Below are 15,941 nucleotides of genomic sequence, written 5' to 3' on the forward strand. Positions count from 1 at the left end.
TTTCCCCATGTTCCAGGAGGAAAAATCATCTCCGAGCCCATGCCCAGCTCCTTTTACTCTCACACTTCTTTTCCCGGGGGTTTTGGCAGGGGGACCCAAAGCACATCCTAGCTCCAGTGGAGGTCCCTGGCTCTCTGGCACCAGATGCATCCCCGTGCCAATGCCCAGCAGCTCAAGGGGTGGCCAGAGAGGAGTTTGGGAGGGTGTTCAGCTCTGCCTCTGAGCATCAGCAGTGCTGCTTTCTTCCTTGCTCTTTTTTTTTTTAGAAACAAAAAAATGCCTATTTACTGCTCACTTCTCTCCTCTCCCCGGAGGTTATCAGCACAGCATCTCACCATGGGCGGAAAACCCAGGTTGAAGGAGACAGCTGAGGAGGAGGTGGAAAAAAAAAAAAAAAAGAGCTTGAAAAAAGGGGAAGAAAAGGCCAAAACGCCACCTGCTCAGAAACCTGCCACTGCCAGCCTTGGCAGCGGGGCCAAAGGCAGGGTTTGCCCAGCGTGAATGTCCCCAGCCCCTCAGGGTGGGACAAGGTGGCCCTGTCCCGTGGCCGGTCCCCAATATGCCCCGAGGCCACTCACAGTTGACGGTGACTTTGACTCGCTGGACGACAGGCGCTGCCACGTCGTTGGAGGCGCTGCACTCGTACTCGCCCGACTGCTCCCGCGTGATGCCCGTGATCTCCAGGTACTCGTCCTCGCTGATGAAGCCCACAGCTGCGGGGGCAGAGGGGTTGGGATGTGAGTGAGGGGACGCACGGCGAGCCTGTGCCCAGCTGTGACCGTGTCACACAGCCCCAGGACCCACTGGGAGAGTCCTACCCCAAAACCTCCCTGCCAGGAAGGTGCCTGTGAGATCTGGAGCCCTGCACTGGCCCCAGCCCTGCTGAGAGCATCACTTGTTGGAGACGTTGTCCCCAGTGTGTGTAGGATGGGCAGGGTGGTCCTTGCCAAACCTGCACCAGCTCATCCCATCCCACCTTCCTGCCTGGAGGCACTGTCAGGCTCTCCATGCTCTCCATACAAACCTCTCCTTAATTTTTCAGCTTCAATTAACTCATGGCCACCTTTCTCCATCAGTTGTGGTACCAACACACCACCCTTCACCTGAAAGGCTTTGTCCCTCTCCCCGTGCCACTCCAGGCTCAAAACCATCCGGCTTTCTCCAGCACCCACCGTGCGCCCACCCCGTCTTTTCCCCTGTGCCGCACCCCAGCTCCTGCTTTACTCCAACCTGGCCAGATGCAAGCAGCAGCTTTTCCTTTCCCTTTTGTCCTGCACATCACATCCCCTTCTCTTTGAAGCAGCAGCCCAGCCAGCCAGGCACAGGTGCTGGGCTGCGATAGTCGCTGGGCTGATGGAGATCGCAGCCTTACAGCAGGCACCGAGTTAAAAAAGGAAACGCGGCAATTAGGACGTGGCTGCTAAACATCCTGCAGAAGCACAGCTCACCCGCGAGCCGACAGCACGAGCGGGTTTTAAACAGCCCCAAATGGGGAGGCGGCATCTTCTTCCTTTCCTCGACACCTCCCCATCGCCTTTATCAGATCTCCTGCAGCTGAGACGCGATAATTACGGCGTGAAGCATCTCCGAGACCGGTGTCACACTTAATATTCCTATAAATTTTAAACGGTAGTCCTTGGTACATATGTGTGGCAATTGGTGTCATATTTTAATTAGGCTTGCCCTACACCATCTGAAATTAATAATAGCTTGAATTACCAGTGTAATTTATAAATTAACATTGCTGCAGCATTAGGAAATAAATTAGCTCTGGACAGCTGTTTCTGGGAGCGAGTGCCAATGGCAGCGAGGCCAGGCGCAGGTCCCTGCTCCCAAGGGACACATCGAGCTTGGCCAGCGGGGCTGGGCAATCCCATCCTGGCCCTCATTTCCACCCAGGGACCACGGTGTGTGTGCTGCAGTGGCTCCATGTGCTTGGCTGGTCAACCAGGTGCACTTTGCTCCCAAGATGTGCATGCAAAGTGCACGCACGGGAGGATCCCAGTGGGGCGCACGCTGCCCGTGTCCCACCAGCTCGTACTTTTATAGCTCCTCTTCCCATGGTACTGAAATAGTGAGCACAGTCACACACCACCACCCGTGGAGGCGGCTGCCTTAAACACACACCTAAATGGGGGTTGCATGTAGGGCCTGAGCCAGCACCGGTGCGTTTTAATGCCACCGTATGGCTACACCGGGCCAGCTCCTGCAGCGAGCACCTTGCTGGCATCCTGGTGCCCAAATCCCACCTATCACTCCTGCCAGCTCACAGCCTGCACCAGCAGCAGCTGCCTTGGCATCGGGCAGCCCTGGGGTGCTGCACATCCTCTGCTCCCTCCCCAGCCCCCCCCCTGCCTTCTCCATGCAGCCTGACCGAAGCCCCCTCGTGCTCGGGCAGCACTGTCCTGTGCTGACCCAGCCTGGAAGGCATCCCCACGTCCCATCCCCATCCCATGAACTTCAGAGAGGGGTGACACGAGTTTTTCCATGCAGCCCGCCGTGATGAATTGCTGCCGTCCACCTGCATCCTCAGCCCCGCGCTGAAATCCCACCGGAGCGGCTGGCGGTTAAACCCGCTGAGCTCATCACTACTTAGCACCACTGAAGGGCAAGATATGAAGGCGTTACCCCAAAATCAATATCCTTTGGAGACACAAAAATTACAGTTTTATATCCACTGGGCCTGCAGCAATGTGGGCTGCAAAAAAAAAAAAAAAAAAAGGAGAGAGAGGGAAGGAAAAAAAAAAAAGATCCCTTTTATGGCTGACCTAGAATCGGCTTCTCAGTAGCACAGCGCTGCCTGCTGATAAAATAACGGCACAGCCGGTGGCCTTCAGATGCTCTGCGTGCAAATCTGACTCGGGTTTATGCAAAGGCCCAGATAATTCTCTGCTTCAGAGCCCTTCCCCGAGCGCGTGGGAGCTGGCTCGCACACGGCAAGAATTATCGCTCGCTGTAGCCGAACCGCGGTGCTCGGCTGCGGTTTGATCCGGGAGCAAGGCAGCCCGAGCGCGTTTCATTACCCGGCAGAAGACTTTGTTAAAGTAACGGTGAGGGTCAGCCTGGCACCTGCAAAAGCTCGGGAAATTGAGAGATGAAGGCTCTCGGCTTTCCCTCTGTGTCTGCGGAGTGCAGGAGTCTGAAATAAGTGCCCGGTAATTGGCCTGCGGAGACGCAGAGCGTTCGGGGTTTTAGGGTCTGAGACACTTTGCATTGGCACCCGTGGGGTTTCGGCTTTATGGAATTGACCCTGACACAGAGAGCCCTCAAAGTTGCCAAAACACAGTGCTTTGCATGGGATCTCGACGATATCATTATGAAAACCATCCCTGCGCCGGACACAGCCTCATTAGTGCCAGGTACCCTGGGGCAAGGTAAAGGGGAAAGGAGGGATGCCTGCCCCAGGGCACTGGCAAAAGGGGCAGTGCTGGGTGGGTGCTGGCGGGTTTTCTCCTTCACCTGCCTGATTTTAAGCGTATGTACACACAGGCCAGCCGAGATGGTTACGTGCACAGGCACAGAAGCCGTGCAGCCGCGAGATGCCCATATATTTATTGCTCCTGCAGTCGTGCAGCACGCGGTGCCGGAGCTGATTTGTGCCTGGTTCGGAGCTGGCCGGGCAGACGTTAAGCGTGGAAGTCTCATCTCATCTCCTTTCAGCGCCTGCCTGCCAGAGGGCTTAATGAACAGGATACCCAACACTTCTTGGGTTTTATATCGAGAGCTTCTTCTGATGGGGAAGTGGCAGTAAATAAAGAGAGAAGCCATGCAGCTTGTTATGCGCTGCTCCAGCTGAGAGCACTGGAAATGAATGGGCTCAAAAATCAACGCGGTATGCGAGGAAACAGCAGCTCTGGCTCACGTCCTCCCATCCCCTCCTGCAAAACGGAAAAAAAAAACAGCTCCATAAAGTTGCTGTGCTGCAGCCGGCACTGCTGGATCGTGCCGGTGCCCACGTCGGTCGAGGGGTGAAGGCACAGACTGGGAGCAATTGCTGCTCCACTCCGCTCTGTGGCCTCTCTGTTTTTTTTTCTTGCTTCCAATGGGGAGGTCGTGTTGATATCCGGACAAACCTCATTCATTAGTGACGGCTAGAGAAGGAAAAACAAACAGATGGGACCTGGGGAGCAGGGTCAGGGTGAAGCAAACACAGTCCGTAAGCACAGACCTCGCTTTATTGAAAGCAATAGGGTGCCCTTGTCACCGCCGCCTCCGGGGTCCCCTGGGGCCGGTGGGGCATGGCAGGGACATTTATCCACACGCTGAGTTGCACGGGAACACAGGCACTGCTTTGGGGTAAGCTCAGCTCCCAAAGCTTCCGAGCAAGGCACAACCCTGCCATCCCAGTGCGGATTTTGGGTGGGGATAGTTTCTCCAACCGGTCTCGCATTTATGATACCCTTTGGGATTGTGATGCCGGGCACACAAGGCTGGAGCTAGGGCAATGCACAGGCATTGGGGTTCTGGATCAGCGCCCAGGCCACTGCTCCCCCTGCCTCTGTCACCGCCCGGAGCTCAGGCAACTCCACCTGAACCGATTTCGGGAACTTCTCAAGGCTGCCTCTGCCTGAGCACAATTAGCGGCTGAAATATTGCAGGAATTAATGGCAGAGCTCTCTCGTCTCCTCAGGAGCTACAAAACCAGCACAGCTAGCACCCATTATTATTATTATTAATAATAATAATACAACACAGGGCAGAAATGGAACAGCCACTGACGGCTCCAAAGAACAAAGCTCACTCATCCGCTGAGGATGAGGGACTAACCCGCTGCAAAGTGGGGACACAGGGAGTGGACAGGGACAAGGGGCCAAAAACATGGCATGGGGAGAAACACAGGGGAAGGGGAGGTGGAAAACCAGAGCCTGCATCCCCCTGCATGGCATGCACACAGACCATCACATCACCTACTAGTTAGGGCTTCCTCTGGCAGCCCTGCCACTCTGCAGCTGTCCATAAAAGCCAGGGCTCAGGGTAGGGGAAACAAAACCACAAAGGCTGGAGGGGAAAAACTCAGCCCAGAGCTGCAAAACAACCTGGACAGACTCGTAACGAGTGGCCCGCATCATTAGCAGAGCTGGGAAGCTCGGCAGCATTTGGCGTGGCATTCAGGAGCCTCCAGCACGGCCTCGCCAGAGACGGCCGCGAGCAGCCCAAAGCACAGCGGTATCAATAACCGAGTGACGGCTCTCGCGTGGTGCGGGAGAGATCAGCTGCTGCTGGTACGTTTGAGTGATTGCCATCCACAAGGCAGCAGTTGGGGTCACGTTTTGCAAAGCCCTCCAAGGAGAGGAGCGTGGTCACTGCAGTGCTGGGGGAGCCGGGACGGGGAGGATCCAGCCAGACCAAGGTGAGCAGTGCTTGGGGTCCTGCACGGAGCAGATGTGATGTGGCGTGGGGAGATCGGGAGCCTCGGGCATCCATATTCCTCCTTCTTTGCCTTTCTCCTTCCCTTGCTGCTCCTCTTTTTCCTGGCCCGACTCGTCTCCCCTCTGCCTCCTCCCACCCGTTTGTTTCCATTGAGCCTCTGACAAGATAATAACTCACCAGAAAGCGAACACATGTTCCCAAATTAATTACGTGCCACCGTCCCCCGGCTCGCTGTTGTGCCCGTGTTCAAGTCCCTGGGACGTGTTGCTTCCAGCATCCCTGGCTGAATGTTGCCGCGATGCCGTTAGCAAAACCTCCCCGGCACGGCAGCGAGGCAGCACCCCGAGGAGCTTGCTAACACCTCCCCGCAACACAGGGCTCCCAGCAGAGCTGCTGCTGTTATTGCTGGGCCTCCCATTAGCTCCTTGCCCCTTCTCCAAGCCCCGTGGCACTAAGCAGGGCTGCGCTAGGGCTTTGGTCTCCCCATGGGCTCTGGATGCCCAAATTCCCAGCGCCGGTCCCAAGGCACCGCCACGCCGCTGCGCTTGCCATGCACCAACCAGGCTGGCCGGAGAATGAGAATATTTTATGGAGATAATTTTATTAAAATGTTTACAACAATGCAGATATTGACATCTAGCTTCAAATCAATAGCACAATTTATTGTCCTTCAAGGTGAACATTAAGCCAAGCTGCCTATTAGTCAATATTTACCTCCAAGGTCTATAAATCTTTATACTGGCTTCAGCAGATGTTGACAGGGGTTGATTCCAGATAAGTAAAAGTAAGAGTGTGAAACATTGCTCCTTTTGGAGGTGAAATAGTAACTAGTTAATTACAGCCCCTACAGCAATTCTGAACTATCAATTTATGGCTACTTCTGGCAATAAAAATTAACATCGCGCAGACTCCCGGCTCAAAGTGACGCTCTTAAAACCAAAAGCCATTTATTTCCCACGTCATGCCAGTGCGGTGGTGATGGCCTTCTTACAACAGTTTATAGTAAATAAATATAATATACAAAGGTAATAAGAGAGAATTGTCAGCGTCCGAGACCTGATTCCCCCTTTCCCCTCTGCAGCAGAGGGTGGGAAAGCGCAGCGCGGGTGATTTAGTAGCAAAGCAGGGGCAGCTCAGCTCCTGATGAGCAGCAGGGAAGGAGGAGGAGGAAGGAAACCACCCTGAAACACCAAAATGCCCCAAACCCGAGTGCTCGATGCAGCAGTGACACAGCCCTGTGAACGTGGGGAAAGAGCAAAAGCTGCCTCCATCACTTGCCCTGGCCATGGGTGGGGGAAGCACCCCCTTCACCTCTTACTGACCAGCATAACCTGCTCCTGATTGCTCATTTAACACAAAAGGCGCTGAGTTTGGGCATTTCAAAACTTCTCTTGTTCTGCTGATTAGGGCACTGACCCCGCTCCAGCAGCCTCACCTCCACGTCCCCCCTCTTTCCAGCTCCCTGGTGCTGGCTTAACGCTGCCACGCTCCGATGGAGAAAGATTTGGGGTAATTAACCTGCTGGAAATCATCCAAAGCAATCAGTAAAAAAATGATTTCTTGAAGATTACCCTATCGACCCAGGCGAGCATGGTGCGCGCCTTCCTTCCTCTCAAGAATACTGCAGCCCCGTGCCACGGGCTCCATCCATGAGCCCGCAGCAGGGTGACCCCTTTGGGAAGCACATCTCCAGCACCAGCTCCTGGGGGGACACCGAGCACCTGCCCTTCCCTTCTCACCAGCCCTTACAAGAAGGATGGTGAGCCCAGAATTCAGCCCACAGCCACCAGAGATCATAGGCATGCTTACATAGGGCCAAGTCTCTTTTTTTTTGAGGTTTCCTGACAGCAAGGAAAGAAATCTCTCACCTTATATATATATATATATATATATATATATATATATATATATATTTTTTTATTAATTCACGTTTCTAGGGTTTATGTTATCTGAAGTCACTCGGCATGGTGCTCCCATTGCCTGGCTTTGGCACGGTGCTCATGAGTGCAGGAGCTTTGCAGAAGCCACCTCCACCACTGCAGGGCAGGTGACAGTCACCGACTGCGCCCGGTGTCACCAAGCCGAGGGGAAACATTTGTGTTTTCCTCGCTTGTACCCTTCATTGAATTGGCTTCGGCAGAACTTTCACATCCAATTTTGCTTCGTGTCCTTGTGCACGGCTCTGTGGGCTGCAAAAGAGCGAGGCAGCCGGTGACACCGCTGTGCTGGGGGCTCCGGGTGCCCCCAGGCAGGTGCGCACTGAGCGATAGATCCACACTCACCGTGAAGTCCTTCTGTGTTGGGATCGATGTCCCCTCCTCCTCGGGGCCACGGGAGCCTGTCCTCATGCACAGCCATGCGGCACGGCAGAGGCACTGGGTTTTTCTGCTCCTTTCAGCTATTTTGGGTGTAACTGGGAGCCGATGATTCCCTCTGTTTCTTCTTGAGATGCGATGGAGGAGCCTCCTGCAGACTCCTGGGCGTGATTTTGGGCTGATGCACACAGAGGTGAGCGTTTCAGAACAACGTGAGCATGCGGACAGGATGTGGGGATTTCCACAGGTGTCCTCCAAACACAACCAGGAACAAATCCCACGGGTTGCAGCTCTGCAGCCCTCTGCCAAAACCCCTCTCTTTGCATTGGGGATGGCATCTACCCAGGCTCTGACTTTCTGTGCTCTCGGAGCTGGATCTACCACAGGCCCCACCTCTGTGGTTGCGCTTGCTCGGCGATCTACCACCAGCCCCAAGACCATGCCTGGCTCTCCGATGCCCCATGATGGCCCATATAACCATTAAGGGGTGTGTGCAACACATCTCAATGCCCACTGGGACTTGCAGCTTGCAGACACCCTCCTGATGCCATCACATCGCCTACCCCCAGCCGCTCAGCCGATACGCCCAACCTATATCCACCATCCACACCATGGATGGCCAAAACAAGGCACGAGGAGCTAAAATGGAGGAGGTGGCCCAGTGCTGACAGCAGTGAGCAGGTTCCCCGGTACAACCACCTCACCCCTGTGCCATGCAGCAGCCAGACCTCCTGCACGAAGCCACACCATGCCGGGAATGCCTGCCTGGTCCGCTCGCCTCGCCGGTGCCGTGAGCCGCAGCCGAGCTGCCCATTATAGCACCATTGTGCAGAGTTTTTAGCTTAAAAGTCCTTGAAAGTTTCCCACTGTGACTAGTCAAACAAGATCTTTTTCACTTTCCCTCTCTTCTCCGCTAACAATATTTATACTCATTTCTTTTATTGAAATCTATCTGCCGCCTGTTCTATTAAAGCCGCCTGAGTGGCAGCTCCTATTCTCCGGGAGCCCACAGCCCATCTATTCTCCACACAATGAGGTACAAGCAGTCTATCTTCTATTGTGCTGCCCGGCCTTCGGCTCTCAAATCTTCCATCTCAAAAAGGCACGTCAGAGGTGCCAGGATGGAAAAAAAATCAGGATCCCGGGCTGCGCGGGGGCTTCCCAGTGCAGCTGAGCCCCTGCCCTCCCTCCTGGGGAGAGATATGGCCCTTCCCTCTTGGGATGATGTGACCGTGAGACCCGTGATCCCCTGGGGATCCTCCTCTCGTCCTTCCCATCCCACACACTGTGACTTCAGCGCTGTTTGCTGCTGCTCGTGCACGCGGCTGGCAGCTGCCGGGATGTTTGCGAGCTTCATGCGACTTATTTGTTACCGGGAATAAAAAAGGAGCATTAAACCCTTTGTTTGCGAGAAGTAGTTCCTTGGGAAATAAAAGGATTATGGAAATTAATATTTAAAGAAACAAGACACAACAACTCGGGGACCAGCCACCCTTGAACGAGGCTCTAACTCAGGCGCAAACGAGCTGCGTAAAACACAAGCCCTTTCAGTTCCCTGCGTGGCAGAGCTGGGCTGGCTCCGAAGCCTCTTGGGGCTCAGCACAGTGGCAGCGAGCACCCTGGATGGGCAGATGGGTGCTCCCCAGCCCCTGCCTCCTCCCCAGGTGCTGCTCACAAAGCCCAGAGGCAGCAGAGGGGCTGGGCTGACTGCCACTTGCCACCCTCTGCAAGGAAATTAGCAGCGGCTGCAGGTCACCAAGCACTTCGGTGGTATCAGCTCCATAGTAAAGATGGGTTTAGGGCTTGTTGGGGGGCTCTTTTCTTCAAGATACCAGCATATTATCACAAGCATGGAGCCAGCCAGCTTCCTCCTCAGTGTCTACCTGCTCGTAGGGTGAGGTGGTGGTGTCCGTGGTGGCACCGAGGGTCCTAGAGGAGAGCTTTGACAGTGCAGACGTTGCCACCAGCACCGAGTCTCTTCCCACACAGTTTTTCTGCTTCAGTGGAGGCGCACATGCAAAAGGCCCAATGCAAACCACAAATGCTCACACGGAGCCCCATGGGAATGGAGCGAAGCTTTCTTCTGTTGGTTACTGATGAGCCAGCGTCTCACGGCCGCCCTGCGCTCCCGCTCGAGCCACGATGCCGCTCTCAAGGCATCCAAGCCTCTCCATCCCTGCCTGCAGCCCAAGCAGTCCCCTCGCCTTTCCTCCTTTCTCTTCCTCCCCACCATTTTTCCCCGTTGCTGCTCGCAAGGTGAGAGAGGACAGTGTCGCCAGAATGAAGGATTCTCCTGCATGCCCTCTCCCAGCAGCGGCCCTAATTCATTTTTCATGGCCCCTCGCAGTGACAAAAGCCGCTGCTTCTCTCTTGTAAGCGTGCGCCGTGCAATAAGTCAAAGCTGATGTGCATTTTCCCCCTGGGTGCCGAAGCTGTGCTTTTGATTTAATTTGTCCTGTTGTTTGGCTCCCAGCCTTTGCCGGCGAGTTCCTTTGGAGAGGAGGCAAGGTAGGGCCCCATACGCGCGGAGGGGCTGGCTGACAGATGGGGTACAGTGGGTAGTGTTTAAATAATTTGCCGCAGTGATGCCGGGATGTTTGAGAGTGACAGATGCTCCTGGAGAAAATCACTCAGACAAACACACACATCCTGTTTGCGGGAGCTCTGCTCCTCGATTAAATCCTGTTGCAACTTGGCTTTCCTGGAGCCCGTCCCGTTGCTGGCAGCTTTCTCGAGGAGAAGCCGCGGTGCGCAAGGCTCAGCCCCGGCTAACACCAAGAACTGAACTGCTCCTGCCTGCTGTTCGCTGAAGTCATGCAAAGCACCCCAAAAAAATGCCGTGGAGGGTCACTATCGCAGGTATCGCAATGGGGATAACGGTGGCAAGATCCACCCCTCGCCCTCCAGCCTCTAAGAGCATCCCCGGTGCCGACGCAACTCGTGGTGCCCCACTTTCCTTCGGATTTGTCTGCAAAACATCTGCTGGTGGCCAGGACCGTGGGGTCCCTCTGGCTGCAAATTTAAACCCAAAGGCTTTCTCCGCAGGACAAGCTCTTAAGACGCAATTTCAATCCAAAGCGTTAAATGGCTGTAACCTCAGCTAAGCTGCATTTCAGCCGCATTAAGAAAATATCCCTAGGAAGGGAAGCAAGTGGCATAATGGCATTAGGAGTGAAAAAATAAGCGTCAAGTGCTGACTAAATTCATCCAGGGTGCTGGCACGAAGTCCCAGCAATCTGGGAAACTTTCCCCGCACACAGTTCATGGCAAGCCTGGCCGACAGCTTTCGGGGAATGGGGGATATTTTCCTTTCCCCCTCTTCCCCTTGGATGGCGACCACCCAGCCCAGCACGGAGCCAGCTCGTCGCGCGGGGAATTTGGTACACGGCGCCTGTCAGACCGAAACGGGGGCAGCGAGCCTGGGGAGCCGACAGGCGAGGCGAGGGCTGATCGGAGATAAATTTCCAATTTTTCATAAGACAGGGAACAACCGTTACACTGAAGCGAGGCGGGGAAGCCCTGATAACAAGGCTGATGTGGTGACTCGAGGGTGCCCGGGGGACCAGCGCATGGCTCACACCGCTCCGCAGCAGCCCTTGGTGGCTCTCAGCCAGACCCCCCAGCCCATCTTTTACCCACCAGAGCCGTCCAAACTGGGACTGGCTGTCGCCTCTCCATCATCTTTAGCCCGTCTTTATTTTTTCAGACACGCTATTTTCCAGCCCAGTGGCCTTGCTCTGTCCCTCATGTTTTATGGCACTGATGTCTCCATTTCTGGAGGACCATTCGCAATATTCGCGGCTTCTCAGGAGAAGCTGGGGGAAAGTGCAGGCAGTGAGATGGGTGGGGGATGACTGGGGAATGGGATCTGAGGGCAGGCAGCTGGGGATGCCAGAACCAGTGGGGATGTGTGATACTGGCCCCAGGGAACTGGGAGGGACTGGAGAGCGGGCTAAGCCCCACAGCATCCTGGCAGGTGGGGTGGTGAGGGGAGCAGAGACACCCCTCTGAGAGGGAAAAACCATTTTAAATAACAGCAGTGTATCACAGGAAGGGGAAAAACCCCTGGGCTATGGCATTGCTGCAGCTTTAAATTATACTGTAGGAGGATAAAAATAAAAGAGAGGAAGACAGAGAGAGAGGCCGGGAGGAAAAAGAATTGCCATTGTTTTACCAAGCAGATGGGAAAGTTCAGGGGATCAGAAAAAGACTATTATTATCTTGACTCGACCGAGAGGAGATGGGAAAGGAAGAGGCATTTTTTTTCTCCACGGTAAGGAATGCCATGGCAGAAGTCATTTCAGCAAAGGTTTAGATGGAAACGGTGGTGTCGGCTGCGGGCAGCACCCGAGCTATCTCCACAGCCAGGGCACACCACTGGGATTTGTTTTTTTGTCCCCTTCCTGATGGCAGTGACAGTGCTGGATGTGGCATCGCGCAGTGCTACTTCAGGGATGGGTGGTGGGCATCTGCCACCACCTCCAGCTGCAGCAACCTGCCCACTGTGGGGCCAGATGTGCCACCAGCTGTGCCCACTGCCATGCAGTGTACACGTACCCAGACACACACAGCTCCTCCTTCTTGTACAAGCAAGCCTGAAGACACGCAGGCACCCATATTTAAGTGCTGGCACCCTACAAGTACCCACGCTCCTGCTGCCCTGCCCCAGGGGGATGCTCTGCTTTGCTAAAGCCATGCAAGGGCACACGAAATATGCAACAAGTCTCCCCGCTTTTTCTTGCTGGCCATGTAACCACCAGCAGAACACTTTTCTTCCCCAATTCATGTGACAAGCTCTGTTTTCTGCCTCTGCACGCTTCCACGCACATGCTCGGCCACTCCAGGGCTATTTGCTGCTGCTGCTCAGCAGGCACAGGACGGGGCAGCAGTCAGCTCCTTGCCCAGCCATGCACACCAGAGACAAGAAAACCCTTTCCACACGTGCTCAGGCTAGGGGAAGGGCCCAGGGAAGGGCTCCACCAGGTCTTGGACATCTTTTGCCCATCACATCCCTCCTTGCAGCCCATCTCTTTACTATTCCCCAACTTTCTTTTCTTTCTAGTATGTTGTGTGTGTTTTCTTTCCTCTCTCCACCACGTCTCCACCCCTCAGTCCCTAGACCTCCCTGTGCCACCTTTCCCTCTCTGCTCCTCCACGATGCCCTGACACCTTCCTGCAGCCGCCTCCTCTGCATCGTCCATGCCACGAGCATCGCTCGCACCCGCACCCCCGGGATGCAGAGAGGGGGCTGGCAACCTGCCCTGCCTAATCCCGCAGCTACTGACTCCTCGTGCACTTAATATTCACGACAGAGAGAAACATTTCACGGCGAATTGGACGCACATTCAACTGGAAATGGAAATTTTATGACTCTTCTCACTCTGAGCTGCAGATTACACCAGCTGAGAAAACATGGAAGCAAATGAACAACCTGTGAACTGTAAAGTATATTAATAATGAAATCACAGCCCGGGAAATGAAGGCTTTATTCTGTTTATATTCTGCTCCATTAATAGAGAGCACTCGCGCTAGCTCCACCCCATTAGCCAGCAATCTGCACAGAGGAAGAGCACAAGGCAGGCAGGGGAACGGTGGGCATGGGGAGAGGAGCGAGGGGCTGCCCTTCCCACCAGGACAAATGTCAGAGGTGCAGGATTTGGGATCTGAGCATTTCCCTGTGCTGCTTCCACCTACAGCCACTGAGGACAGGAGAGGTGTGGGATATCCTGAGACTTGGCACCCCACGCACCAAGCAGGTGTTACAGGGGAAGGAAAGGAGCAGAGGAAGAAGAAGAAGGGAGCAAAGGAAGAAGAAGAAGGGAGGATGCACCAACCTCATCACAACCTCCTGTCCCTCCAGGGATGGAGGCATCCCAGATGCCATGTCAGCACCCCCAAAGCCATTTCAACAGAAAAAATTCCCCGGGGCTCGACAGACCTGGACCACATGTTACACAGTCTGGCCAGGCTCCATCCTCTCCAAAACAACTGCCACGGCTTATGCAAAGCACATCACGGGAGCTAAAATGAGCCGGAGCTGAGTTTTCTATAGCTGAAGCGACCCGGTGTTGACAGAATGGGGACGCGTTTCCACAGCTCAGATTTTTATAATAATACCTCGGGGGAGTCTCTGGCAAAGTTTGGCCCAAATATAATTAGTTTGCACAGCTATTAGGGCCTGATAAAAGGTTTTAATTTGTGTGGAGATCTCTCACATCTCAGACACTCCCGTCCCTTGCTCTTCCTCCGCTTCCTAATGCCAGCTGAATGAAAGGCGAGTCCCAGGCAGGGAGCGAGCCGGCGACACAAAGCCTCCCATTTACCCGGGAAGGAGGGAGCTGCTCTGATCACTAAAGAAGAGACAGAAAATCCGGCAAGCCGACGCTGTCAGCGTGTTGTTTTTTTGTCCGCTTCGTCCTACCCTGCACAATAAGTAAATAAATGAAACCCTTCCTTCTGCAGCGCCTGGGTGAAAAGATACAGGGATGGGTTGAAAGTCGCCGTCTCCGCACAAAGCCGAAACGAGGGATGCTCGGAGAGGGCGTCACGCCGGGCACCGGAGTGAATGGAAACTTCCCCGCTCCTCTCACCCAGTCCTGCTGCTGCTGTGCATACGCAGGGCTTACGAGATTGTCATGCAAATGGGTCGGCTTGGGAGCAAGAAAAATAAATCTCCAATATTCTTATTAATATGGCTTTGCACAAGGCCCCGGCTCCCTTCTGCCGGGCACGGTGCGAATGCAGATCGGGGCCTTTTGCAATAGCGTGGTGCCTCGGAAAGGCAGCGAGCCAGCGATGGGATGAGCCCATGGATAAAACCTCGGTGCAGGCAGAGCTGCCTGCTTTCTGCCTGGGAAAAGCTTCCCGACGCGGGTGGCTGTACCTCCACACGTCCCCGGATGACGGCGAGGAACTGCGCACGCCTTGCCTCTGGCAAGGAGGGAAAGCGTGACATTGCAAAGCTGTGTTTAGGGAGCACGCTGAAGCGAAGAGTTATTTTTTTTTTCTTTTTTCCCCTTTCCATAACAGCAAGGCATTGCCTCATTTGTAGCTGGTAGGGGTCTAGTTATTTTTGTACTAAAATGCATATTTTAAAGGCGGCTGTGCCAAATATGCAAACAAATCAGCTGAGAGGGTTCATTTCCACCATGCAGGGAATCAAAAATATTACTTTTATATATACACGCATATAAGTACATAATCTCCTATTGCTTCGAAATAGCAGGTAGAAACAGGGCACATCAGTGGAGGGGAAATGCTACAAAGAGCTAACCACAGCCAACTGCTCAGTGCACGAGGTGTGTGACGCATTAACCAGGTTTAAGTCACTCCTGCCTGATCCACAGGAAGCTGCTGGCACACGAGGGGCTAAATATTCACCCTACTCCTTGCAGGATGCAGCACAAGTGCAAGAACTTTGCAAGCAAGCCCTGGCAACGCCAGCCACCAGCACCGCCTTCACCTTCACAATGACCATGCACAAAGCGTGCCCTTGGCGCTGGCACCCCACATGGTGCCAACAGAGCTGGGTCACCCATGACCCTTTTCCCAGCGGATCCGTCCAGAGGGTGCTGATTAAGTGTGCATCAAAATGGGTGGCAGATTTACAGGTTAACAATGATTTAGTGGAGTGCACTGCAGCCAAATTAATGCCGGCTATAATGTAGTTTACCTCATTAAACAATGCACACCAAGATCCTGTCTGTTGTAAAACAATTGGTCTCTGAAGCCTAGTGTTCATCTTCCAGGGTTGCTGGGAGATAATAAATGGGTAATATTCCGGCGATAATGGTAATGGAGTCACGGCTCAGAGCTAATATTATGGCAAAGCAGTAATTATTTCAACAGTAAACAAGGGGACGGTTGAGCTGCCGACAGGATTGGAGCCTGTTGAAATGCTTCAGTTAATTTAGCCGGAGCCCAGGCCTGCAATGCCTCCTGGAAGGAGGACGATGATCTCAGCTGAGCCTCTGCAAGATGCCTGTTCCTGGTGGTGCCTTTGTGTTGGCTTCTGTAGGTGGTTAAGAGCCACAGTGCTGGAGAAAGGCCGCTGTGAGACCAGGGGGATGCATGCAATGAGGTGAATTGGGATGCTACACACAGCTCAAAGCACAGCCCAACGCAGCTCAACCCAACCCAACCCAACCCAGCCCAACACAACACAACACAATCCAACTCAACCCAACCCAACCAAACCCAACAGAACACAACCTAGCCCAACACAACCCAACACAATCCAACCAGACCCAACCCAAC

At 54.1% G+C, this 15,941-nt stretch overlaps 1 protein-coding gene across 14 annotated transcripts in view; it reads right to left on the bottom strand.

Moving 5' to 3' along the window:
- The window catches only part of LOC137843657 (protein CEPU-1), a 332,157-nt gene that overhangs the window by 5,432 nt on the left and 310,784 nt on the right, over nucleotides 1-15,941 (bottom strand). For all 14 annotated transcript variants that reach the window (XM_068659166.1, XM_068659180.1, XM_068659165.1 and 11 more), the window contains one exon: nucleotides 579-713. In XM_068659166.1, coding sequence (XP_068515267.1) covers nucleotides 579-713 — 135 coding nt within the window. The remainder of the gene's footprint in view (nucleotides 1-578; nucleotides 714-15,941) is intronic.

The sequence above is a fragment of the Anas acuta genome, chromosome 23 (assembly GCF_963932015.1).
Source record: "Anas acuta chromosome 23, bAnaAcu1.1, whole genome shotgun sequence".
Lineage (NCBI taxonomy): Eukaryota > Metazoa > Chordata > Aves > Anseriformes > Anatidae > Anas > Anas acuta.